This window comes from Sinohyriopsis cumingii, chromosome 12 (assembly GCF_028554795.1).
Source record: "Sinohyriopsis cumingii isolate HCF-2022 chromosome 12, ASM2855479v2, whole genome shotgun sequence".
Lineage (NCBI taxonomy): Eukaryota > Metazoa > Mollusca > Bivalvia > Unionida > Unionidae > Sinohyriopsis > Sinohyriopsis cumingii.
Genome location: NC_142972.1, coordinates 35,210,871 through 35,237,690, shown reverse-complemented (window position 1 = coordinate 35,237,690; position 26,820 = coordinate 35,210,871). Strand labels below are relative to the sequence as shown.

The 26,820-nt window shown below is 36.6% G+C and overlaps 1 protein-coding gene across 4 annotated transcripts in view; it reads left to right on the top strand.

Moving 5' to 3' along the window:
* LOC149786243 (uncharacterized) overlaps positions 1 to 26,503 on the top strand; it is a 36,379-nt gene extending 9,876 nt beyond the window's left edge. Inside the window, exons 1-3 of one of the 4 annotated variants that reach the window (XM_089976622.1) lie at positions 5,643 to 6,207; positions 16,185 to 16,282; positions 21,809 to 26,503. In XM_089976622.1, coding sequence (XP_089832748.1) covers positions 6,166 to 6,207; positions 16,185 to 16,282; positions 21,809 to 26,105 — 4,437 coding nt within the window. In that variant the 5' untranslated portion in view covers positions 5,643 to 6,165 and the 3' untranslated portion in view covers positions 26,106 to 26,503. Of the gene's footprint in view, positions 1 to 5,642; positions 6,208 to 7,044; positions 7,202 to 16,184; positions 16,283 to 21,808 lie in introns of those variants that run through there. The other 3 variants (XM_089976624.1, XM_089976623.1, XM_089976621.1) reach the window with 3 other exon arrangements.
* The last annotated feature ends 317 nt before the right edge of the window (positions 26,504 to 26,820 follow it).

Below are 26,820 nucleotides of genomic sequence, written 5' to 3'. Positions count from 1 at the left end.
CAGGATCGATCCCATTTCATTCGCTCATGTGTGGTTCTTCTTCTTTATGTTCTTATCCTATTTCAGCAATTCTTTATAAACTACACCTATCTGATACAGGATGGCTTCTGTGAATCTCATGCTTAAATATATAACTTAAGCAAGTGTGTTACAATCTTTGATTCAAAATCATGCCAGATATATATAAAAAATGCTATGAAAGAGGCGATTTAAACAGCTATACAAAACAGGCACATAGAGAACTGCGTGCTAAGGGAGTGCTTGCCAGTCATCCCAGTAGTCTACTTCTCAGTTAGAAATTTGAGCAATGTGCAAGCCATTACGTGATAATGTTACTGTTACTGCTGTTCGTCAAATCTCTCTCTGGAATGGTACTCAGACAACTATGTTCTTTTGTGTTATTTTAAATCCATACCGTCATAACTTAATCACTTCTACTATATTTATATGAAAATTCAAATTCATGCTGATATTCTTAACACTTCATGCTAGGAGTTGTTGCTCGAAGCCTGCAAGTCTTTGTACGAAAAGAAGAAAAACACCGGGTATCAATTAATTTTTGTAAAAAAAGCTCAGACCGATTAAGTGTTGTACCAGATCTCAATTATTAGAATCTGATCATTCAGATCAGAATAAATTTGTAAATCGTGTGAAATCGAAGATCAAGGCATTTTACCTAACACCTTATTCTGCGTTTCACCAACCCCTATACCCTCTAGATGATGCCAGGTAATATATATATATATATATATATATATATATATATATATATATATATATATATATATATATATATATATAAACTTCTCTATACCTTGATTTCTTTCGGTGAAATTCGGAATAAGTGTGTATTTATACGAGAGTTAGTTACTGGGTCGCCAATCGAATGTGTCCACTATGCACCAATGCCTCTATTCGCATCTTTGTTCAATCAGCAATTATGCCACATCCCCCAATGTGCGATTAGACGAGAATATACAGGGATTGGTGCGTGTGGTCAAGGCGATAGGTACCGTAACCCGCAGATCAATGTTCGATTCTCTCAGTATTGGAAGACACATTTTGTACGGTAATATTCTTTTTCCATGTAACTTTATATTATCAAGCATCCTCCTGTAGTATCCAGGCGTAGCACTGCTCTCTCTCTCTCTCTGTCTCTCTCTCTCTCACACACACACACACACACACACATTGACTCAAATGTCAAAGTCGCAAGCTTGCGTGTCACCAAAATTAATTGTATTGGTCTCATTTGGATTCACCCAAAGACTGAAGGAAAAAATCATCAAGAATGTTTTCGGAAATATTCGAAAGTGAGAAAAAATAATAATAACCGAAATCTTAGTTAGGTGAAATGAGGCACGTGTGCAAGTCATCGGATGAACTGTCATTGTGTCATAATAATAAATGTCAAACATGATGCGAATCTATAGGCAATATTAGCAAACGAAAATGTTAAAACAAAACCTAAACCAGGACCGGCCCTAGAGCAAGGCGAATGAGGCAACCGCCTTGGGCCCCGCGCTTAAAGGATACCAACTCGGCAATGCAATATTTTGTTTGTTTTTTGCTTGGGATCCCGCTCATCGCTTGCTGCCTTGGGCCCCGCACATCCTAGAGCCGGGCCTGACCTAAACGTATATTTTCTATCAGTGAAATCTTGACCTCAAGGTTAACAGTGCGAGCAAGTATGTCGCGTAATTAATGATCTTTTAATGTTATTTTTTAAAATACTTTTTTGTTTAGAATACAGAAACATTTTATATAAAACGGAGACTTGCGAATATATAAATTAGAAGAATCATTAAAATACGAAAGTCTTACAAACTATGTCAATCTGATTGAAATCAGACTGCAAACAAACTTTGAATAACTTGTTCGTTAACTCTGCAATATATCTCTCAATTCAAACTTAAAAATTTAAAGGCGATTCAGAAAATTTTTATTTTTAGATAAAACGTTTCGCTACAACAGTAAGGGGCCGTCCCTTTAGTACGTACGCATGGATGGGGAGGGGGTGAAACCTCGATAATAAGTTGTCTAATACGTAACCTGTTTGACTGTGTTCAGTCGGCGTTTGAATTTTAGTGGACACTAGACAAACTGTTAAAAGTTACGCAGCTTATTTCTTTGATGCAGCCAGACATTCAACGTCGGTGGACTATCTGTTTTATTAAACACGTTAATATTATTAATCCTTTATGGTTTCTGCGTGGATTAAATATAGTCCGTTCTATAAAATTGGGGGGGGGGGCGTCAAGCGTACGAACGCAGGTGGGGTGGTGTTGTAAAAAGTAAGCATGTGTACAGGGAGGGGGAGGGGTCAAGCTTTGCCAGATTTTTGCGTAAGTACTAAATGGATGACCCCTAAGAAGGTAAATATCGCTTGCAATATACGCTGGACGTCTGTGGAGAAGGGGTGGGTGGGGGTCAAGGGTAGCATCCCCCCTCATAAAGATTCCATTGTACTCAGGCCCGGCCGTAAGATGTGCGGGGCCCAAGACAGCAAACGATAAGCGCGAGGCCCCATGCAAACAAATTGCGGAGTTGATATCATGAAAGCGCAGGGCCCAAGGCGGTTGCCTCGTTCGCCTTGCCCTTGGACCGGGCCTGATTGTACGGAATACAAGTATATCCCTTTGTTTAGGGCTTTGTCTCCCCCATTAAGGTTGTCCCCACTCCCTCAGAAACATTCCTGCCGATGATCTGGGCAGTTCTGAATATTATAGTTTTGTAAAGATTTGTATTAATATTAAAATTATTTTTCATCCACTGTTCTGTTTTAATCGGCAAATGATTTACTTTTAAACATTCAAAAAATACATTTATCATTATCTAGAAATCTGCCTTTGTGCAAACTTAATTTGTATAAAATATTTTATGTAATTTTAAACAGAAAATTTGGCATCATCAATGTGAGCATGCAGAGAAAGATAATGAATTCTTTTATCTGAATGTACAATAGCAGATTCACTATTCGCGACCCCTTCATTTTCTTCAGTAATGACACCATACAAAATTCTGCTTCCTCTATTATTCATCAAGATATATGAAAAATAGACATCATAGCTTTACAACTACGGTGGCCTAAGTGGTTAGAGCGTCCGCGTAGGATGCAGGAGGTCACGGGTTCGAGCCTCCGCCGAGTCATACCAAAGATTATTACTAGCAGCATTCTCGCTTGGCGCTCAACATTAAGAGGATAGTGTTAGGATTGGTCTCGGCCTGGTGTCATGTGACTGGGTAGGACATAATGATTCATGTCTGCGGCATGTTGTCCCAGTGCTAGACATCACATAAACTGCAACATCGTAGCCATATAAATGAAAAATTGATACAGCTGCATTAAAAATCCAAATCGCACACACACATACATACACACACATTATATCTTACTACAAAACTGTATATTCTTTAATTCTTATCTTTTCACTTCCATTTAAATCTGTCCAATTTAGATGAAGTTTCCTAATCACTGACACATGTTCTAAAAATATTGTCAATCCATACATATTTTTTAATTCATAAACCCATTTTGGTCATAGCCTGCTTGAATTACATCACATTGATGAGAATAAACCTTTCAAAGGTAGCAATTTTCACCTTTCAGTAAATTCTTGCCAAACCTCTAGTACATTTTTCCTGAACTTAATGATAAGATTTCCAAGCAATAAGTGATATATGTTATTAAAAGGAAATATGTTCTTAAAATCAATACACGATATTTATTTTTGTGCCTAATGATTTTTCTTAACCATGATATCTTCAATACTTTAATAAAATCTTTTGTTGTAAGCATCTACAGGCCTTCGTGATTATAATCTTGAGAAATCACCCTTCTTTTAAAACGAGCTGGCCCCGAATTCCAAATACATTTAAAAACAATTTTTCAATTTTGTATGTGAGAAATCGTGGTGGATCAGGCAAATATTGAAATATGTATATAGATTTAGATAAAGCTTAGGATTCAGTTATAAAAAAATGTTCTAGCTAGAGTAAGTTTTCTCTTTTCCAACTATTAAGTGTTGAACTTATTTCCGTCATTATTTCAGGTGAATTTAAATCCAAATATCAAATTACACCTACAATTTTAATTGGCCTTTGATCGCAACCTATTCTATTAAAATCATGACACGATGAAACATTTCATGTCGAAGATGACCCAATCCAAAACTTTTAATATCTTTTCAAGATTGATTTTTATTCTGACAGTTTGTAAAATGTTTATACCACATCTAATATAACTTCAAATTGCACTACCATTTAAAAACATCAAAGTATCATTTACATGTGGATGTTTTATTTCTAGTATTATTAACAGTAATTCCTTTGTTTCTTACCATTTCAGGCACAATAAAATATATATGGAGAAATTCGATCTCCAAGTCTTCACCCTCGTGTTACATTAAAAACAGACTGACATGTATCCATTTCAAAATATACATGAATTAGCTCCCATATAAAAGAGTATTTTTCCTTTTAAGAATTGAATCGCCGAAATTAAAGTAACAGTTGTGTCTATAAATTTCCATGAAATTGTATCAAATGTATTTTCAGAATCCATAGACATAATTAGACCAAGAATAAATATCTCGCTTTCTTGCTTTAGATAATATATAAAATATAATTCTAATACTTTCCCTAAATAAATCTTTCACAAATAATTCCCTTTTCGTCTCCATGTAATACATTATCCACACCACATTTTTTAAAATCATACTTGCTATACAAGCTGAGCCATTGGTCGCCATTACCTCAAAAAGAATTCCTTTTTTATTATTTGGTTTTCGTCTGCATGATATGATATTTCTTTTTCAGTCAATGATAAGGAATCTGATATAAATCTACAATTTACTGATATAATTATAAACACCCCAGAAAAGCACAAAATACAACAAAAAGCAAACGAAAAATAAAATCAAACAAGCAAAGCAAAAACAAAACTCTACAGTAAATCCATCCAAGCCCGAACATTTATGACTATGCACGCCTTTAACTACCGTTGCTAATTCTATATAAATAATTTCACCATCCAAACTTTGTAATATATTATTAGCAAGCTTATATTCATTCGGAGCTAATTCCTTGACCGACAAGGTGGGGGGGGGAGGTGCCGCGGGGTCAACTGGGGATATATCCTCGGGGCCCGAAAAACACTTTTTAATTTTATAAAAGAAATTTTTTGTTTGAACAAGAACTAGGATAAGCCCGGGTGTTTCTTACCCCAGGGCCCGTGATAACTTTCTACGACCCTGCCTAATTCACCTCTCTCTCTCTCTCTCATCCGAAAACAATAGTTTGACCATATGACTTATTTGTTGTTATGAAATAATTTTGTATTCGTATCGTATGTTAATTTCCAAATTCAACTTTCAATTTTGCCATAATTATATTATTATCAACTAACTTAGCTTGATAATGATTCAAGCCAGGTACTATGAAAATCTATCAAGGGATGAAACTTGTCAATTAGAATTATTACCGACATGGAAAGGAGTAAGGGTCGGTTCAGAAGCCACTTTGCATATTTAGGAAAAAATTCAACGTACACTGCCCAAAAAAATAATGCTTTAATTTTTGGTATATTGCAGAAGTAGATGACTAATTTTCTTGTTTTTAAGTCAAAAACAATAACTCCTGTCATGCCCATGTGTCCGTTCTTTTTCTCAGCGCACAGTCCTTGGGTTATCACTTGGAAAGCATCAAGTTCACAGTCATATAGCCGTAAATACCCCTTTTAAAGATGTTCCTGTTGTTTGTGTTCAACTCGTTTTTTTCAGCTATTGATAGGCTATATACATGGCCGTCAGTATAAATAGTGGAATAAGAATCAGGGACAAGACATTTATGCAACCATTATTTGTTTTTTCGTTGGTCTCTTGATACTATAATCATTATTATTATACTGAAGTGCCGAGACCCTATCTCCAGGTCAAAACTTAATTGGAAACCATTGAGATCGACACCTAGTAGCCTGACACACACACACGCTCACATACGTACGTACGTACGCACACACACTTCGCTGCATTAAAAAAACAAACGGCATGTCACCAGGATTTTCCCTCTGGATCACACCATACTGTCTGGGGACTTATACATGGGTCATAACACCATTATACATTGGTCATAACATCACCCACATTTGTTTCCTGTACACTTGTCATGAAACACGGAATTGACGATGATGTAGCCAAGACAACGTTGGTAAGGTGATACTGACAAGGCCCTGCTCGGTGTTCAGTGGAACCCTTGATTATATCGCAAACATGGTTATTGGTTTCAGCTGGAAAGACAGAAGAAAGGACAAATCATCATTGTAGTAGTTATTAATTATTTGCTTTCCCGGATGTTGTTGTCACTGTGTGCGTTATGTAATGATGATTATGATATTACAGCCACTATTAAGGATAAAGCTTTGAATTTTTGTAGTACTTATTTCCCTTTTTCAGGATACAATATAAGTACCAGATGCCTTTGTATGATTCATATCATGATCATATTTATCAGTCTTAACTGACTTACACATTAAGGTGCACGCTTTTGTAAATGACTGGAGCAAATGATTTGGTTCTGGTAGGAACATTTACAATACAATGACTGCTCCCTGTTTTGTCATAACAGCTGATACACAATCATACTCAGTCATGTATATTTATTGGTTTGACACTCAAATCTTATAGCATATTTGATAAATATGTTGAAGATGTGAAAATTTGTTTGAATTTCTTGTGTTTTAAATGCAAAACAAATCAAACAGACGCCAAGTACGGAGTAAGCTGTACCATGCCTCGCCGTTTGGTTGTGATAGCTCAACGGTGAATAACACCTTGTTACTATTTATAGCGACCACATTGGGCAAGCTTATGGGCTGGTGTAAGAAGATTGCAACTCTTATGTACAGTCTGTAATAGCTTTTGTAATAAAGTACCAGTCTGCGAGGCGCAGTGATTTGCGTGTCCCACCGCGTCATCATTTTTTGTGTAACACGGAAACGTCACTTCCTTCATTATAGGTGGCGCTTTATCGGAACTATGGGTAATATTATGCGTGCGCAACCAAACTGGATGACATTTTGAATACCAAGTGTACGAAACTGTTCTTCCAGTCTAAACAATAGTGGATTTTTCTAATGTTGTTGCGTTTAAAAATGAACTAAACTTTGCAGTTGGTTAGTTTAGGATATAGCGAACAAAAAGAGGTAGGTGTTGCATGCATTTTATTCGCACGCTTTACAAAATATATTGACAAAATACTGTTTCTGCGTGGTACGAGAACCGGATGTTGTATTTACGCATGGGCATATAGTATGGTTTTTCTCTGTGGTTACAGTTGTGTAGTTGATTTAAAAACAATATTTGCATGTATAATCCCTTACATCGCCGAGTACATTTACAGTCTGTAAGTAGCATATTGTAGAACGTAATTTTGACCTTGTTCAGTCGTACAAATCAATGATGATCTAATATACTTAAAAAGTGTGGCATTATTATTACATGAGCGTATTGGAAGAATCGGTCTCCCATTGGATCTTTCGCGCACACACATGACTGTTCATTCGGAACAAAGTCTGGATGGCAGAATTTCATAAACTTAGAGTTGAAAAGGGAGGGAATTGCTAAGATTTAGCCAAAAAAATATTATTTTTTATGTATTTGATTCGTTAAAGTAAAGATCGTTATCTTGGCAATTTGATGGGAAATGTTTGCAATTTTATCCCATTTTTGAACTTGTTAACTTTTTTTATCACGTCCATCACTGCTCCCGTTTCTTTTGAAGGGACGTGAGCCGTGAAGCCCTGATTTTTTTCCGTTATATATTATTGGATAGTTCTTGTTTTATTTTTTTCCTTCCAAAGGCTATTCTTTTTATTTGTCCTCTTTTAAAAATTATTCCCTCGGTAGTATTCATCATGGTCTTATTTGGTCGTTCATTTTTATATATATATAAAAACTTAAACTAAATGCAATGTTGCAACGATAAATCAATAGCTAAGGATTGAAATTATACTTTTTTAAGTAGAATTTCATATTAGCAATAATTGATTAATGGCACTGGTCTGATAAATGTTATTGAAACTTATTATAAATAAGATTCTTAAAGTAACAAAAAAAATTCGTACGTGGTTTATTTATTTATTTATGTATTTATTATCATTATTGGGTATAAAGTGCACAAGTTGAGCGCAAAGATTAAACACAAGTGTGGACGCCGGAATATGTATGAACGTATATGGATAATTTTACAGCTGAAAAAGGAAATTTGTCACGGTTTGACCACATTAACAAAAATTATACTGATCATAAACTGTTCGAGGTGTGCAAATGTTTAATGGAGCACGAATGAGTTTGGAGCTCGCAGGGTCCGGGTCCACAGTTTAACTTGAATTTTCTCTCGTATATTCACCACTTAAATAATACCTTACTTATATAGCAATATTTCGTTCCTTCTTTTAAACACGAACAACGCGTCCAACCATGTTTTGCGGGTTGGTTTTTAATATTTAGCTATATGTCACTCTGAATAATAGCCCTGGAATAGACTTTCCCAGTGGTGATGGACCCTTTTCACGTGTGTAAGAGTTAATCCCGTGCTGGCATCGAGAACGAGTCTTAAAGTGTCAAGTCAGTGAGACACAACTGCGGGGCCCCGTTACACTACTCGGTCACTCTAAAGCGTACGCAGTTACGGATCACTGCCATCTCACCACTGTTTGCGTGGCTTCGAGTCTCGGTCTCGGCTAATGGAGATACGTGAAAAGCTTGCCGGTAGCTTCCCATGGGTGGCTGTTGTTTTCCGAAGTTTACGGGCTGCCATTATAGCCTATCTTGTGCTGAAAAATGTTAAACCCCATAAGAACAACAACACAACTGACAGGCAAAGCATTCGGGCAGTTCTAATACATCTGAATTTAAATAATTATCAAGTTAGTTCACTGAGTCATTTTTAGTTATACTGGTCCTTGACCAGACGAGATGACGGAATGGTCTGTTGTGCGTCCATTCGTCCGTTAGGAAAACTTTGATATTGCTACACCTCCTAAACTACTTCGAAGATTGCCTCGAAACTCTAAAAACACATCTCATTGTCTCCTTGCTGTAAATGAAAATGTGCTGCATGGACTTCCAATATGGCCACAACAGCGGCGGTCTTGAAAATCTGGTTTGCGCTACTAATCCCGAATTGATGGTAATATCAATATGTTTTCGTTAAAAGACATGATGACAAACTGGTTTTGATTGAAAATGGTGCGATTCGACGGAAAATGTGACATCCAAGACAGCCATCTTGAACATATTGATATCGTTATTCTCCTAGCAATGAAAATAGTTCTTAGTTATCCAGTATGGCCGCCACAACAGTCATCTGGAAAATCTTGTTAATGCTACTCGTCGTGATTGGATGCTCGTATCATCAATGGGGTTTTGACTGAAAGATTTTTTCTGATGTCCATTTGGTAGGTACTAAATTATAATGGTGCCACTCTGACGTCTAATATGACCGACAGATAATCATCGTGGAATTTGTTTTGACAATTCCTCTATAATGCATGATGCTAACAGCATTGGGGTTTTCATTAAAAGACTTCCTGTGAGGTTTAGTTAGTCCTGAATAAAATTTGATGCCACTCTTTCGTCCAATATGGCCGCCATGACAGCCATCTTAAAAATCTTCTTTTTACAACTACACTTGAATAGAAAGTCATACTTAAGTAGGGTTTTCACCAGGAGACATTTTAATATATCCATTTGGTCGTAAATGAAAATAGTGACGATCTCAGCCATCATGAAAATTTTGTTATTGCTAGTCCTGAATGGAAAGTCTTATCTTTGAAAATATTGTCATATATCTACTCCTTTCCAAATTGATGGTTCTTTCAACATAGGGTTTTCACCATTAGACTTCTTATGATACATAGTTGTACCTATTTGATAATGGTGCTAGTCATATATCAAATATGGATGTCATGTCGACGGTCTTGTTCGATATAGCAAGTATTTCCTCATGCCGTGATCCTGGAAATCATGGTATCGTATCGGATTTACTTGTTTAGTCTGTAAGCGAGTTCATTCATAGTAAGGATTTCTAGTTTCAGTTTACACTGTACTTTGCTTGCTGTTAAATATATGATTAGTTTGTACAGTCAGTCGAGGGACGATGATGCGTCCAGGCAAAATATTGCCAGATACATCAAATATGACAATCGCTCTATACATATTCGTCTTTTCATAAGGCTCTTTTATTTTCACACAAATGTATTTTCAAATCTTCCTTATTTCGTACTAGATTATTTATTTTGGTTACCGTATATACTTGCTTATATGACGAGTTAAGCTACAAATAACAAATATCGTGATCTGCTTGCATAACGCGCCTTCATATCAGGATCTATGTTTTTGTTTGTTCTACTGATTAATCCTATCAAGCTGTACAGACACAGATCTGCCAGCGCATTATGCGACAGCAAATATGAATCTGTGCAGTGTGCTGTTGGACTCTTCTTATAAGCGAGTACATGTGGTAATTTCTAAAAGCAAATACTACTTATATTTCTACGTCCTCACGTCCTCGCCAGTAAATAGTCGAATAACTAATGAAAGTTACATTCAGGAAATTCTTGACGGTGATTACATAAAAATAATAAATTGAACTGTGATGTTAGGTAAGGGTCAACATTGGTAATTTAATGTTTTCACAAAAATCCAAATGGTCAGTTTCAGTCGATAGCCTGTGTGAAGGGATCTCGTGACATTTTTCTAGAACAACTTAAGTTGCTCCGTTGTAACTACGGCAAATAGTAATTGTAATTTAAAAGTATTTCCGACTTTTCATTACGTTTCCAGACTTTGCGATCATTTACAATTACTGATTATCTTTTTTGCAGGATTTGAGTACATTTTCGTATTTCAAATAATACATTTCTTTTTTGATTACTTTAATAATGTATTACTTTTCAACACTGTAATATATCTTGTAGGGTTTAATAGATATCTTAATTTATTTTATAATATACAGTTTGTAAAATATCGGATAAAGTTTTTAAGATATATAATGTGTTTGACAAATGAAATGTATGTCTATATTTATTGCAACTCCTGGTACATGATTTTGTCTAAGTTTTCTAATTTGTATTCATTACATTAATATGTAGGGATTACCTGTAGTTGGATTTCGTACGGGCATAGGGTCTATTTGAAGATATTAAAGAACATACAATTGCATAGGATCTATAAATAGATGTTTATGTATGTGCTGACATTTACTAATAATACAATTATTAGCAAATATTTTTCCCATTGGACAGATCGGTCAGTTGGTATTTTAAAAGAATTAAGGTTAGGTGACATGAATCGATATTTTGAAATATTAGATAGATTTGTAAGATATGTCACGTGGGGTATATTGCGACATATGGTCGTAATAGACTCTTGACTGTGTATATAAGGAGAGAGCTGAACAATCAGATTCATTCCCATTTTGGAGTCATTCTTATTTCTTGTGTTCTTGCTGTAACATCATGTCTGCATACTTGTTTTAGGTTGTAATAAGATATTAGCCGAGAGGAAAAACATTTGTTTGAATATTCAGCGTATAAAGAGGGCGCTTTTGGACGATACTAGTATTCTGGAACTATTGTGAATTATTCAAAGGAGTTCTGGACATTGCCATTTTGACAACGTCACGATCCTAGTCGAACCAGTACAGTTCTGGTTCTGAAATTTATACGGAAGTTTTTATTCTTTTGGACTTTAATAACACTCTTTGGATTGACTTTATAATCTTGTAAGTTCCTCTCACATTTTCACTTTGTAACATTGATAATTTAATTGTTTGTTAAGTTTTACAAAACTTGCTGGTTTTTGCTTCTTTCTGTTACTTAATTTGTGCCCACAGATTACACTTTATAAGATCTTGTGTAGTGTGTATGACTTATACCACAGTTGATAAGATATTTTATATAGTTTGTGTGACTTACAACACAATTGATAAGATATCTTATATAGTGTGTATGACATATAACACAGTTGATAAGACATCTTATAAAGTGTGTATGACTTATAACACAGTTGTTAAGACATCTTATATAGTGTGTATGACATATAACACAGTTGATAAGACATCTTATATAATGTGTATGACTTATAACACAGTTGATAAGACATCTTGTATAGTGTGTATGACTTAAAACACAGTTGATAAGACATCTTATATTGTGTGTATGACTTATAACACAGTTGATAAGACATCTTATACAGTTTGTATGACTTAAAACACAGCTGATAAGACATCTTATATAATGTGTATGACATATAACACAGTTGATAAGACATCTTGTATAGTGTGTATGACTTATAACACAGTTGATAAGACATCTTATATTGTGTGTATGACTTATAACACAGTTGATAAGACATCTTATACAGTTTGTATGACTTATAACACAGTTGATAAGATATCTCATATATTGTGTATGATTTATAACACAGCTTATAAGATATAATATATATTGTGTACGACATATCTTACAGTTTATAAGATATCTTATATAGTGTGTACGACACATACATGTTATAAGATATTTTTTAAGCAGAATAAATTCAGATGTCTAATGCATTTTATAAAGATATCTTTTAAACTTTATAAGATATCCTAATTAAAATTGTGTACAAGATTGCTTCAAAAGTATATAAGAACTCTTAATTTTATAAGATATCCTGTTAAGTTTATGAAATGTGTCCAATATCTGAATAAGGATATAAATAAGAAACTAGACGTACAATGTATCTTACTTAACAAACAATTTGTGTAAGATATCATTGAGATACCTTATATAGTTGGCATGCCGTATATGTCCACGTATGTGAGACATACACTTTCAGCCTTGCATTCGATTGGCAAGATAATGCAATAACCAGCGTTACCATTAGCAGGACTTCTTTGTATCGCTGATTGTTGTGTTGAGCAAAATATCTCAGAAGTTGCACAGTCCATATCTTGGTATAATTGTATCTGAAACAGATGGTTATTTATTTATTTATTTATTTATTTATTTATTTATTGTTATTATTATTATTATGTCTTTACAGTCAGCAACTATTCAGATTCTAAGTTTTACTTTTTTGCGTTGATGCCAGATATCAAGTGTATCAGATTCACTTCAGACTTCAACATACCACTCAAACTGAATCTAGGATATTTGCTCAGTTCATTTCAGTTTGGTAGCTAAGTGTGTAATGTACACACCTGGAAATATATGTTACGTGATTGACTATGCGTGCGTTATTAATTCTTTTTAAAACTTAGGAATCACTTATTTTTAAAAGTTGGTAAAGATTCTTGGGATGGTCATTGTTTTTTATAGTTAACAAATTAATAAAACAACACATGTCAGTATACACTATTAGAAAGCACGTATTTTATGACGATAAATAATCCTTTAGTTACTATAGATGAATGTTTTCGAACACTTTTTGTCTTTATTTGTTATTTTTCATAATGGAGCATACGCCAAACACATAACGATAATGGCGGCGACTGAAGGGTCTTTCAATAACACTGTTTTCAAACGATTCGAGCATCGTTTGTCCCATTCCGTCAACCCGAGATGGACTCGTACAGTGCTCTGCGGAGTGATTTATGTCAACTCAGTTCTATAACTGTACAGGACGTTTAGGTGTCGTTTATAAAATGGAATGAGGCTGTTTATAGTCATATCAGCAGCAATCCGAACATTTTTGGCCGTTTCTGTTGTATGCTAGAAACAAGCAGCTGATGCAAATTGTGGCCGTTTTAAATTGCCTTCAAGCCCGCGTTGTCATAATAATTTACGTCATAAGGACTTAGTGTTTATGACGTGTCATTTGTAATAGCAACGGAAGCAATATATAGAGGTTAATGAAACTGAACTATGTACTCAACTTTTTAATTCAAAACTTTGTTTGCAGGGATAACATTAAAAATTGAAAGTACAACACTTTTATTAATGCCTTTTAAACCGTCAATGCTGTTTCAAAACCTATCTTTTTATGATCTTTTCTTTTCACATCGATCCAGGTATTCCAAAAACCTAAGCACTTTGGGAAGCATCACTACGATTATCTCAGAGTCTAATTGCTACAACTGAAGTTAGAGGCACGCATGACAAGGTTTTCTTTACTTGAAACTTTTTCTCACAACGGGTTACGCGTAACTGCCTCAGGTTATCTTCGGGTCTGACTCTCCATGTACTTATATGCTGGGAGTACTTTGTGTTTTCATATTTCTGCGATTTGACTGATCAATCTTGGTGCGTGTTGATTTCCTTACTTTGCAATCTGCATCGACAAAGGTCTTATCTGGGGAACACTATAGAAAGTCGCAATTAACGAAATTTATCGATAATTAGAATACTTGGCAAGAATCGATTGAAGTTGTTCCGTTCTTTTCTAGACAGTCAGCATTCAGGACGTAGTGGAAATGCGGGCAAGCGGGCGTAAGATCTGCATAATAGTTACTGAAAATATTATTAATCGATGATTTATTTAGACTCGTTGTGCCTGTAAGATCCAGCGAAACGCGAGCTCGTTATCTCAGTGTGAATTCACCAGAGATAAGTCATTATTACACCTTAATGAAAATTCTTGACCTCTGATCAGTCCGCAGCCAGTACAGAGTAGGTTAACAAACTTCTGTCGAAATTTTGCTAGAAATCACTTGACATTTTCAAGATAAGTACGACCATCATTACGGTTTGGGGGTGGGAGAGACCTTATGGATCTACAGACTACAAATCAACACTGAAGGCAATCCGTCAGCTATCATTTATATTTCTGTAATTATTATAGCTCTATTAGGCTAGGTATTACATGGTTTAGACCTAAACATGGTTTATTTAAGTACATGTAACTTTATCCGCTGCTGCCAAAGGGCCCCCATGACTAAGGGAGTCAGAGGCACGCCTCTCCCTCCTTTCATATATTCATATATATATATATATATATATATATATATATATATATATATATATATATATATATATATATATATATATATGAGATCTTTGCAGGCAGAAGCTGCGCTTATTGGTTTTGTTATTTCAGGAAAGAACTTTTCTAATCTAACACGCTTTCAGATTGATCCGGCATCAGAAATGTGACTGAAAAATCAATGAATAGACAGTCAGAAACTTGGACACCATTGCGATTTTATTTTACCCTTGTGACAAAGTATCATAAAGAATGTGTACTTCCTGCTATTGTTCGACAGAAATACCCACTTCCAAAAAATATTCTCACAAACACATCGACACACGAGCGAGTATCATCGGACGCAGTTCAAATCGAGACAGGTTTAATTTCAGAACACATTCATATCGACAAGCCTCGCGGATCGAGACTTGCTGTTGCTCCATAAGTGCGAGAAAACAGCGTTACTGTGGTTAGAAAGAAACTAATTTAACGCACTGAACAATAAATGTTTTACAATATTTTCACGCGTCATTTGTAAACATACATTTTAAAAATAAAATAAAATAATTGTATTTAATTTTTAAACCCCATCGATTTCTGTAAGACCTGGTAAATACCCCAGACAGCAGTGAAGCATCACGAGTCACTCCAAATAACGCCGTGTCTTGAAATTATCATGATACATTTTTTTGGAAGATGCATCGTCTTAATTAAAGTAACCACAACAGTAAAACATGGCGCTGTATAATCTTTTTAAAGTTGTTGTTGTTGTGTGGGGTTTAACGCCATTTTTCAGCACACGATAGGCTATGTATTGCGGCCAGTATTAATGGTGGAGGAGGAACCCGGGAAAACCCCGGGAAGGACCACCGACCCACGAGAAGCTACCGGCAAGCTTTCTCACATACCCACATTGGCCGAATCCTATACTCGAACCAACGCAGACAGAGGTGAGATGGCAGTGATCCGTAACGGAGAGCGCTTTAGACCACTAGGCCACTCCGGGCCCCCTTTTTAAAGTAACTACACCAGTAAAACATGTTACTGTATATTCTTTTTAAAATAACTAACCGATAAAACATGTCGTTGTATAATCTTTATAAAGTAACCACACCAATAAAACATGTAGCTGTATATTCTTTTTAAAGTAACCACACCAATCAAACATGTCGCTGTATATTCATTTTAAAGTAACCACACCAGTAAAACATGTTCTTGTAAATTGTTTTGTTACAGATGAGTACTGCTACAAATGGTGATGAAACAATTGTTTCTAGTACGACGGAAAAGAATGAGGACTGCGGTGAAAGTGCTGTCAATGGAGATAAAGGCGGGTGAGAAACATTACTACATGCATGTTGTTTTAGCAGCTCTGTAAGGATGAACTATATGCAGTTTCCGTTCCTGTCTTGGTTATATCAGAGTACGATCCAGTAAAAGATAAACAGTAATAATATATAACTTCAAACTCCCGTCAGCTTCAAAATGCTTCTGGAGTGTCAGACATGTATATGTTTTGGATCTTGGGAATGGTAGCAATTTTAAAATGTATTATATCTGCTTACTTTTGAATTAATACGGAAATTTTAACCCCTCTTCTATTAATCCATTGTATCTGATCTGTCAGAAACACCTTGTTTACTAATAGTACTTCATAGAATCGACTACCTATCAGTCAGCGCTATTACAAAGAAAGGAAACATGTTTTTAGATGGCATCGCGAATGGTACTTGCTTATGCATTACCCGATGGCTTACAAGACGTGGATGGTCTGAGTTTGGGAATAATTCCCCGTCTCGAATACCAGATTCTCAAGCAGATTCATATATGAAAAACAACTTTGTTTTCTTTTTGTAAGTATTTTTTATTTGAATTTAAAAAACAAAAAGATTGCTTTCTTTTTCTGGTCGAAATCTACTTTTGATTTCTTGGTGCCTGGTGAAAATCTTATTAAATGATGGACCATGTCAGGGAAATCTCTTGATATTGTCCATTTCCAAGAGAACATAATAAACATTATATTGTGCAGAGAAAAATGAAACTGCCAGCAGCTTTCATCTTTAAGATCCATCTTTAGAGCTGACTTCGTCGTTGTGGCAACATATCTATTAAAATACGACCCTTTTCGTTGTGCCAGGCAGTTTCCCTATCATCCTTTTTAAGGACGTCTGAAAGTTGTTTTTCTTTCTTTGTCAATAGGGTAGTAAAACGAGAGACAGGTTGCTTCAGCAAACGAATGTGTACAATCGCCATACTCTGGAAATTCGATCACTCGACGACTGTCTCTTTGATGCTATGCTCTCGGTTTACGTTCTCATAGTTTACGATTGCCGAAGGGGTGTTTCAAGATAAAGCGTCTTACGTGGAGCCGAATTAAAAACTGTTAGGTATTGTAAAAAGGGAAGTGCTTATCGTTAGAAAGAAGATCCAGAGTGATGGTGTTGATGTCTCCCGCCCAAACCATATTGTACAATACCCTATGTGAAAGTCAGCAAATTGGAAAATCCATCTCTAACCAATTGTACAACAATCATTTGCCTCTACTATTTCAATATGCATTCCTGCAACCCCCAACCCCCCCCCAAAAAAATATAGATGTTGGTAAAATTTAATATGCCATGTAGTTGCATGTTGTGTTCTGTGCCATCGACCGCTCCGGTGGCCTAGTGGTAGAGTGTCCGCCTCGGATGCGGGATGTCGCGGGTTCGAACCCCGGCTGAGTCATACCAAAGACTTTTAAAAATGGTACTAACAGCTGCCTCGCCTGACACTCAGCATTAAGAGGTTAGTGTTAGAACTGGTCGGCCTGGTGTCAGGATAATGTGACTGGATGGGACATCACGCTACATGTCTGCGGCATGATGCCCTACTGCTAAACGTAACTCTGAACTGTCACACTGCAGACGTCGTAGTGACATGACTGAATTATTTTTTTAAAGCTACGTTAAAAATCTAAATCACACACACACACACACACACACACTTCTGTGCCATCAGATAAGAATATAAATACAGAAAATGTGGTGGTTGCTTTATCATATTTATTAATTCTTCGTGCATTAAGGCGCATTACAATCTTTCATAACTCAAACGATAGGTGAATCATATACTTAGAGTAGTAACAGCTTTATAGTATTATGTATCGATTATTGGAAATTATGTATGTATATTCACGATGAACACCATTTTTAACTTCTTTACACCATGGCACATTTATATATATACTTGTATTTTGTAACGGCCAAAATTACTGAATAAAATATATTATTATTATTATCATTAAAATGGTCATCGTGCTTTACCAATTATGGCAAAAAGAACTAAATTTTTAATTTATCGTTGATAGCTTTATCTTATGTAATTTGTGGGTATTTTCATACTTTCATCATCAAGAGTTATTGTTGAAAAACCACAGCTGTAATTGTTTATATTCAGGAAAACACAAACAGGCTGAAAGCATACAAATATTCATATTTCGTCTTTTCGAAAAATCATTACTTTGAATTCGAAAAAAATGTTAAAGAGACATCTATCCAAGATACGCTTTATGTTAAACAAAGGTAATAAAAAAGAAATTCCTTGCGCAAGCAGCCTCAGTACAGAAAGTGATATATAGACAATTTTATTTAAAAATGTAAGTGCGTACGAGGATCAGATTTGACGTATATTTCATTATGCTCTTCCCAACACCATAACCACCGCGTCAGTTTGATTATTCGTCCATAAATCCAAACATATGACGAATAATTATGCTTACCCTGGTCTCAAATATTTAAACTTTTCTTCGAAGTTTTTCGATTTAAACCATTTTGTTCAGATCTGCTGGTCATGGATCGGGAGAGCTTATGGGACGATCTTTAACCGTCATCCGTCCTTCCGTTGCCATAAGTTTGTTATCGCTACTTCACCTTAACTGCCATGCGGATTGCCCTGAACCTTTTCACATCCCTTGGTATATTTGGTGCCAAAAATAAGATGCTGCTGCTTGGACATCATTATGACCAACACAGTGACAATCTTGAAAATCTTTTTATTGCTGCATCCTCCTGAATAGATGGTCATATCAACATGAGGATTTCGCCGAAAGACTTCTCATGGTGTCTAGTTTGTCCATAATAAAAATAGCGCCGATCTTACCTCCAATGTAGCCACTACAATTGCCATCTTGTTGTACCTGCGCGTCCTGAAAAGAGAGACATATTGGCATGCGTTTTTCACAAGAAAACTTCTTATGTCTAGTTGGTCCCAAACGAAAATGCTTTCGATTTGATATCCATTATAGCCGCCAAAGCATTCATCTTTAAAATCGTGTTATCTTGACTACTGAACGAAGTTTTATTGCCATGGGGTTTTCATCAGAAGATTTGCTATATCTAATTGCTCCTAAATAAAAAAGTATGCCACTTGCACATCTAACATGTCTGCCAGAGCAGCCATCTTGAAAATCTCTTTTTTTCTACTCCTCCTAAATGGAGGTTTCTAAAGAAAGATTTCTTATGATGTTTTGTTGGTCCTAAATGAAAATGGTGCCACTTAGACATCCAATATGACCACCACATTGGCCATCTTAAAAGTGTAAGTACTATTGCTGAAATAATACATATATCAACATGAGATTCTCACTGAAAGACTTTTTATAATGTCTAGTTGGTCTTCAATGAAAATGGTGCCCATCTGACATTCAATATGACCGCCACAGTGGCCAGTTTGAAAATATTTTCATTGCAACTTCTCCATATGTGCTGGTGAGGTTGATATAATGCTTTCACCGAAAGACGTATGGTGTCTAGTTGATCCTAAATGAAAATGGTGCCAATCATATGTCTAATACAGACACCTCAGAAACCGTCTTAAAATTTTGTTATCCTTGCACCACGAAAATGAAAAGTCTTATCAGTATTGGGTGCTGACCAGAAAATTTCTTAAAATGTCTTGTTGGTCCTAAATAGTGCTGATCTGTTGGTCAGTATGGCCACCATGGTGACCTCATTGAAAACTTTATTATCGTCTCTCCTCTTAAATGGAAAATTATGTTGACATTAGGTTTTTGATCAGATGAGTTCTTACAGTATCTTGATGATCCTAAATGTGAATGACGCAAGCTGATCCTCTGTATAGCCACCGTTGTGGTCATCTTGAGCATATTGCTGTCTTTCTATTCTTACGAAATGTATGGCGATGTCAACATGGGGTTTTCACCAATGGACGTTTTATAATACCGCAGGCATCCAGTGTCGGCCCCCACAACAGCTTTCTTGAAAATCTTATTGTGTCGTGGACTACTAAATGAAAAGCAGACATTTTGAAAAAAATCTATTGTGTTTTGTAGTACTAAAATTACACAGTGAGAATCTGACATTCAGTATAGCCACCATGGTAGCCATCTTGAAAGTCTTAATATCGCTAATCCTCGTGAATGGATTCCCATATCGACATAACCACAAAAACAAACAAAAGGTCCATATATTGCGTTACGTATCTCAGTACATTTTCGTGTATGGCAATATATCGCCATACGAAATTTAAGTCAATACATAACATTATAAATAGCATCTTACACTTGTTCTTATGACATTAAGTTTTCAAACATACTTTCCGGTTTGTTTTATTAGAAGTATGCCGGTTATTCACAACAAATTCAGAATACTTTATTCGGTGACTGTTCGTATTTCAGCTCTTTTCTTGCATCATATGTGTAGTTTCATTAAATAATTGAATGTTTTAACTGTCATATGTGTACTATGTATCTATTGACTAAAGAGTTGAATTTTTAATCTTTTTTCACAGCGTTTCATTGCCTGCATTTCTAGTCACTAATTTCAAAATTTCAAACCATTCTTTTCGTCAGGCATTCCCTCCAGTAAACTTAGTATCCTTAGGCATAGGTTCCAGTTGTTGGCTGTTTGACTTGATCGGAGTTTCGGTTGACGTAGTATTGCTCCATCTATTTAAGGCATGTAATGAAAGTACTTGAAAGTAATATCAAAAGAGCGGTTTTTTATAAGATTTTTTTTTTGTTGCGGGTGTTTTACATTTTCTGTTCTATTGTAACCAAAGTTATGGTAGAAAGGTCTAACAAGGATTAATGATAAGAGAAAATCTTTTTAAACTTTGAACATACATTCCATGCATCTACCAAAACGAATTAAAAAAATCAAGCATGCTTTTATCTTATTCACTAGATTACAGGTATGAAGTATTCTTAAATAGATCGAGACTCTCTGGTCTGTGCACGTTTTCTTATGTGCAACCAAACTTTGTCTTCAGGACGGGCATTTGTGCGATCCCCCACACAATTTCATTCCCCATTCATACCCCATCAAAAAATTAGCGATCGCGCGATGTCCACGCACAGTCAGTTTTCCGCGAGCATAGCGAAACCTGTACCATTAGTAGTTACATATTAGTTCTCCGATGTGTACAGAATGTTATGCCTGTCTTAAACCATATACAACCTTAGCCGAAGATCAGTCGGCATAATCATGTACTAGGCGATTTTTTGCAATTCAGCAACGAAACGTTCTCTTTGATTATCTAGTTATTAAAACTGTTTTATCAACTGTACATGGCGAGGTTGTGCAATTGCGGAAGTAGTGTTTGGTATTCTTAGGTAAAGTCTTTAATGCATACCATTTATTGTCATTTTCAGAAAACGCGATTTCTGCCTACTTATCGATAATGAAGGCAAAGAACTGTTACTTTTTAAGCATACTATCATGGCTATGTAAATGTCAGTCTGAAGAAATCATTGTTTCAATGCATATTTGCGAACTATTATACTGGTACAGAAGCTAATATCGGCATGTGCTAAAGTCTTATGTTAAAGAACAGTATTAGTGTTATTGATATTTCTATTACAGTGCTAGGCCAGGAAGACTGCTCATTAACCAAGACGGCACCCCTTTCCTGACTGGCGATGGAGTCCCCACTTCGCAAAAATGCATTATGATGCCTGATGAAAATGGACAAATGAAGATGTATATAGTTCCTACCGAGACACCCCCATCTGCGGAAAACAAAGTTTTTATTGTGGCACCGCTTGGACAGAGTTCCTGGAAGGTCAAAACTGCTGTTGGTAATGAACGCGCTCTCACATCGAAGAGTAATCAAGACGACGCTAATAATGCCAAAACAGTCACATCAGTAGATGGAACTTTATCAAAGGTGACGCATGTACATGCGGGCAGTAGCGGATCAACCAAAGTTTCTTATCCATCAAAATCAGGCATAACTTCATCTAACTCAGCAACTCATCAAGATTCTGCACTAAGATCTCTGTTAAATGAAAAACCTTCAAATGTCTCGACAGTAAAAATAACTGAAACTAATAATCCAAAACTTGTAACCTCCAAGCCTTCAACAGCGAGTATAAAGCCTAAGGTAGTCACGCCATTTGCAGCAACAAAGATAGTAATGCCTGATGGCAGAATTTTTACTACGTTGTTGCCATCACCAGGGTCGGCATCATCACTAAAAACTGGAGATATTCTTACAGTACAGCATGGTCCTAGTGGCAATATACTCGTTCGGCAGGCTCCAGCATCAATTCCTGTGGCAACGACTGTGACAACCTCGTCTGCTTTGAATATGGGATCAAGTCTATTAAGTGGGATCTCAGTTGCCCCTAAAATATCTGCTGTAGTAAATGGACAATCAAAGCATACTAACGAATCCCGTGAGTTGATCAGCAGTCCCACCACAAGTTCAGATGCAGACCCTGTCAGCAATTCAAGTGTGATGACAGTGGTAAAAAATATGCAGGTTAGTTCTTCACCTGACACTTCTGCTGTTAGCAGTGTACTGAGTGTTCCAGATATATCGCCTCCTGAAAAACCCTATCCGATGCTCTTGTTCAGCCACGAAGCTGCCACAAGAATTGGTATGAAGAAGACTACAGATCTTTTGAGCAGCTATGCTACGAAAAATACAGCTAATACAAGTAACACATTGTCTAATCAGGGGCATATTATGACAAGCGGTAATACATCCAATAAAGCAATGACTTCTCAAAACCAAAATTTCAGTCAGATAGGTTTAACAAGTATCTTTTCTTCAGTTGCGAGTTCTAAGACAACTAATGTCAATAAATCTTCAGTGAAGCTTCCCCAAATTCTTAACTGCAATACAACTCAAAGTCCAGAAGTGAAGGTAAACACGTTTCCTGTGCTTTTTGTCAGTAATGGCACTTCTGCACCAACAATTTTGGTACCAGCAAATTTTGTGCCACCAACTTCAGTCACTCAAAATCAGACGACATCTCCAGTTACCAAAAGCTTAATTCCATCGTCTGTTAGTGTTTCTCAGGCATCGAAGGGAGCGAGTCAAATTCCTTCTTCTATGATGATGCCACCTTCTACAATCAGTGGTTTGATATCTATGCCGTCGTCTGTTGTATCTCAAGTAACAATACTAAATCCTTCTGTGACATCATCAGCTACAGCCAAAGGTTTGATTCCCATGCCACCATCTGGCACTGCATCTCAAGTGTCAAAAGTAGCAAATCAAATTCCGTATGTGACAGTATCAACCAAAGGTTCGACCCCCATCTCAGCAACATCTGGAGTGTCGCAGGTGTCTAGAATTGTACAGAACAACAATGTTCTGATACCCCCGAGTATTCTCTCACAAAACTCTCAAAATCTTTCAATGCCAGCCTATGCGTATGCAAAGATAAGTGCTCCACAACTGACCACAACAACAACACCAGCGAAAGTGCAGACAATTAGCTGGCCCCATTCAACACATATGGAAAGTATCTTAAAGACAGTGGCAGTGACTTTACCCATTTATACGCATTCTTCAGCTTCCCCGCAAGTTACCTCAAGTTTGCCCTTGAACACATTAACCTCAATAACACGTAATATCAATCATACTGCATCAGCTGAAAACAAAAAGTCAGAATCGGTAAAAGATGAGATTCGGATAGACTCAGTATTTTCTCTGTCCCATATACCCGAGGAAACAACAGCCATGACAAATGAAGACATGAAATCAAGAAAATGTGATGAAAAGAATGGGAAAGAAGAGGACTCTTCACAGACGAAAGTTTCATCGTTAGATGGTTCTAATTCACATGCTGTGTCGAATAAAGACATTCGTAATGTTCTTAGACTTGCCATCTCTAGGAAACATGCACAAGGGACGGAGGAGCTAAATTCAGGCAAAAGTGCAAAATCTCCAGAAGATAAATTGAAAATATCAGGGAAGAAGTTTAGATCAATTTCTAAAAGAGATGTTGATGCATTAGAACATAATGCCAAGACTAATGTTGAAAGTCTTAAAGAGTTGTGCAAACCTTGCTACGTTGTTCTTCGAAAATTTCATTTCAGGCAAACTACTGTGAGTGCCAAATATGCAGCTATCTACAGAACTGATCGCTGCAGAAAAAACTGTAGGGAAAAGGCTTTGAGAAAGATAATGAAGAAGAAACGAATAGTAGTGGAAGCATTGCACAAAGCGGTCACTAGTGTGGAGAAAGAAAGGAAATTCGTTTCTGATGTGAAAAGTCAGGCTGATAAACATTCTCGTAATTCAGGAGATGAGGAAGAAAGCCAGGACAAGGATGCAGGATCGATTTTTTCGAGAAGTATGCCTGTGACTAATGTTGATAAAGTCACATTACCTGACAATCAGACATATGCCAAGAACTCAAGTCAGAACTCCAGATCGCTCCTGTTTTCTGCATCGACAATGATCTCAGACTTGGTAGAGAAAGTACGGAAAACAGATATGCGTAATGCGGTTTCCATCAGCAAGACATACACAAAACCGCCTGCTCCTCGCTCTGTTCAAACACCTATTGTCGTAACCGTTGGATCATCTTTCACAGATCGTCTCTCATCAGCTGTTTCTTCATCAGGATCGTTACCTGGCATACCAATGATGGTAAGGCTGCCTACTACCACGGAAATTTCCACAAGCCAGACCAATTTGTCTCAATCACGATTTTCTTCGCCATCACTTGCGGATGCACAGTTCTCAGTTGCAAATTCTATCAGCACCACTTTGCCCATAAGACCGACGTTACTTATGAATCGGGTAACTAGTGGCACTAAGGTACTTACACTTACTAATCAGCCCACTCAGCCTTCTCAGAAATCCGGGTCTACGACTGTATTGACCTCTCAGCCTGTAATCGCCAAACCATCTACGACTGTTACAGATTTGCAGTCCACCGTTTCACAGGTCTTTACACCACAGGCATCGTCAAATCCAATCACATTAATGGTATCTCCTTCTCCAGGACAATCATTAATGACAAGATTACCACAGTCTAGTGTCATACCATCAACTGTTGCGTCCAAACCTACTTCTGGAATGCAGCAGCGTTATTACCTCATAAAAGTAGATAATAAGAACATTCTTATTCCAGCCAATATGTCTCAACAGCAACCAAGAGCTTATATTATCCCACAAAAGGATTCTGCGGTAACGCCTATGAGTCTGCAGGGAAAAGATTCGTCAATATCCACAACAAAAGGAAATATTACTTTGGTGTCAGTTTTACCGACGGGAAACAAGGCAAACCAAAATGTCGGGTCAGTTAGTTTAGTTGGTACATCAGCTTCTGGACCTACACAAGGAAAACTTGTAAATCCTCCAAACACACCAGCACTAAGCTCATTCTGTCCAACATTTAAAGTAAAATCTGAGCCTAGAACAGAAGGATACGGTGATGAAGAAAACACCATAAAGAGAAATGAAAGTTGGATAAAAAAGGAACCCGTAACAAGTGGTTATGGAGATGAGGGGAGCTCGGATTTGTCTTCTATTGCTCAAACCCAGCATCAAAAAGAACAAGTCAGACAACGCTCTGTATTAGGCATGGGCGATTCGTCTGGAACAAAGCGTAAAGGCATAGAAGACAAAGATGATCGTGCTAACCGAGTTAAGTCCATGCGCCTTCAGTCTAGTGCTGGTGAAGCTGAATCTTACAGTGAAGTAAGGGGGTCAGAAGAAAAGGTGGATGGTTCGTCGGATACAGATACAGCCAGTGAAGTATCTGAACACGATGGCAGCAAATCTTTGCTGACTGAATCTGGTTTAAGTAGTCATGAGGACAAAATTCGGCGACTTAAGCAACTAATGCAAGAAAAGATGAAAGCATTGGAGGAATTCAAACGACAGAGACACACAGCTGCAGACGATAAGAACTGATGTGTTGTTCATATAAATATAGCTTGGATTTGTTATAGTCGGTCCTGTATTAAGTATTGTCTTGTTGTTGGTACTTCCATAGTGTACCAACCACACTCATTTTGGAACACACGTGAATTTCCATTTTTAAAGAGTTTCAGGTCTCATTAGATGACGTTCATCTTAGATATCTGTTTGACTTTTGAAAATAATCTGACACATTGTAGAAAGCACTGTATATGTTTCTTGATTGGTTTAATACTGGTCTGTAATGGAACCATATCATCTGGCTTCTGTTGTATGTAACGTTGCTCCAAATTCATTGGTTTTGTACAAAGTATTTGTCACTTTAACCCTCACCATAGAAAAACGTTTTCTGTTTCTTTTTCCATTTTTTAATAAATGTATTTCAGATTTTATCGTACACCTTCTACCTTAAGAACAAATAACATTTACATCAGGGCTCTCAAACTCAAAGCACCCTGAGGGCCGCATGAGGGAATTTTCGATGGCCCAATGGCTGCACCACCTTTGTCATCACTCATGACAACTTGTGACGCCAATCAGTTTGCGAGCCACAGGAAACTGCTTGGCCGTCCGCGGGCCGCGTGTTTCAGACCCTGTTTTACATCAATTTCTGTTGTAGAATACATAAAAACGAGGTTAATATTGGTGCATTTTAAGATCTTTAAATCCTCTAATTCGTTAATCGTCTCACATTCCAAAGAAAAATTGT